The sequence below is a fragment of the Morone saxatilis genome, unplaced genomic scaffold (genome assembly GCF_004916995.1).
Source record: "Morone saxatilis isolate NCDOM2014 unplaced genomic scaffold, NCSU_SB_2.0 Contig18, whole genome shotgun sequence".
NCBI lineage: Eukaryota > Metazoa > Chordata > Actinopteri > Moronidae > Morone > Morone saxatilis.
The window spans coordinates 205,842-207,954 of NW_023339740.1; the positions used below are offsets into that span (position 1 = coordinate 205,842).

Genomic DNA, 2,113 nt, shown 5'->3' on the forward strand with positions numbered 1-2,113 from the left:
TAATATTTTTTTCACTTTCCAATTCCAATGTCTAAATTCTTTAATTAAAAGTCCGTTGATCTCGGAAAGGGTGTGCTTGCACTATAACACTTCTCCTTACATTAGTTATTATTTCAGGGACAATATGTCGTTCAACAAAAGTAGTTATTGTGACAGGCCTAGTTGTCAGCACTATCATTAACTGACTGATGTTGTGAACAGATACATAACCTGTAAACTGAGCTGAGGTGCTGTAATCAGAGCTGAGATTGATTTGAATTTCTTGTATTTGTTTATTTGGTAGGGACAAAGCATGTTAAAAAACATCAGTATAAAGATAAAAGATAGAAACCAGAGCCAGAGTTAGCTAGAATGCTAATTTACATCTGTAAGTCCCAGGTGACAGAAATAGAAAGATTTAAATGACAATGTACAGATGTGCATATAGAATGTACATGTAGAAAGAAACAGAGTACATTATGTCGAGTTAAAACTCAGTTTGGTTATGTCTTTGTATGTCTTGCCCTTACACCCTCCCTCCACTAACAGTTGGTCATTACTAAAACGTCCTCGCTTTCTGAACCGTTGTCCTTCTGTGTTCCAAACATTTACATTATGAGCAGATAAACTTTGCTCTGTTGTAACCAAACTGTGGATGATGATTTTCTGTAATGTGGTCAAAAGCTTCAGAACAAGCAAGCAAGGAGACCTTGACTGCAACTTAACTGCTGTTCCAAGGTCACGAATGCACTCAGTCTCAAACTCAATCAACACTTTGCATATTGCACTTGACCATACTGTGATTTCCTCAATATTCAGATTAACCGTGCAGCCGTACAACACAACACTACATTTGACTCTGACTCTTTAAGCTAAGCCGTCATCCTTTCTTTAACTGCAGACTGTCTATGAAGGCCGGATATACAGTCTGAAAATAGAATGTGGACTCAGATACCCCGAGCATCCCCCTCTTGTCCGCTTTGTGAACAAGATCAACCTGAGCGGTGTGCACAATTCAAATGGTGTGGTGAGTATTCAGATTTCACCTGTCCTGTTTCATATTCATTTCAAGTGTTTGTTGGTATGTTGTGGACTGAAATAGACCAATGTGTATGCATCATTTACCAAAAACGACTCTGGTCCCAGTAGCAGCTGCTGCTGCCAGTTTAATATAAGACTTCACTAATGCTTCTCAGTGCTAGCTCTTAGTAGTAAGTTGGAGAGTTCTTGACCTCCCTGCTCATGTTCGAGACACTGTGATGTAGTAACTGTTTTACTCAACAGGTTGCATGTTGCCACAGAGTTTCATATGAGGAAACAACTGCTTCACTAGTAGCTTTCTTCAGCCTCATAGTTCATGAAGCCTAGAATGGGATGTTTTGTATCTAAAAATGAAGCATTAGTAAACCCTCTGCTCTACAGAATGTCTGTTTAAGTAACGCTAACAGATCCTGCACTTTGTACATTTAAACAGTTTATACAGACTAATCCACTGAATGAAATACCAAACCAATCAAAGTACTTTAATTGAACTGCTGTGGTTGTCCTCTAGATCAAACAAGCCATAATGCTTGAATTTAGATTTGATTTGGTCTAAAAAAAAATCTTCAATCATCTGAATTTAGATTTTGAAAGCTATTATTAAGTGATTGGATTAATGAAGTTCAGTTTGGCTTTTAAATGTGATTTGGGGAAACATTTGTACTGATCATACTGTAACAACTACAAAACAAAACGGACATGGAACCAATACTGATTTTAATTGATATCCTGCGTACTTTTTGCCAGTATGGATGTAAAATAGGTCTTAAATGGAACCTGTTAAAAGTGAAACCTGCTGAAACCCTGCAGTAAAGAGAAAGCTCTTAGTGCTGGGTATCTCACAGTATTTGAATAAGATTCAGGGGCCGTATTTACAAAGTATCTCATCTGACCACTCGGGCTCCTCCTGAATGGTTGTAAGGGTTCCTAGCTTTTAACCTTGTCACAAAGCAGCAACTTTTAGTAAGGAAGTGAAAGAGCTGAGAGAATGGGTGGAGTTGACCCTGTTACTATTTAAAGACCATGAATGATTTTAGTCACTGTGTCTGTAGTAGAGATGTTCTGATATCATTTTTTCCCTCCCGATACCGAT

General features: G+C 38.0%; 1 protein-coding gene across 1 annotated transcript in view; it reads left to right on the forward strand.

Annotated features, from left to right (window-relative positions):
• ube2v1 (ubiquitin-conjugating enzyme E2 variant 1) overlaps positions 1–2,113 on the forward strand; it is a 7,523-nt gene that overhangs the window by 3,039 nt on the left and 2,371 nt on the right. Inside the window, exon 3 of the mRNA XM_035662297.1 lies at positions 881–1,006. Coding sequence (XP_035518190.1) covers positions 881–1,006 — 126 coding nt within the window. The remainder of the gene's footprint in view (positions 1–880; positions 1,007–2,113) is intronic.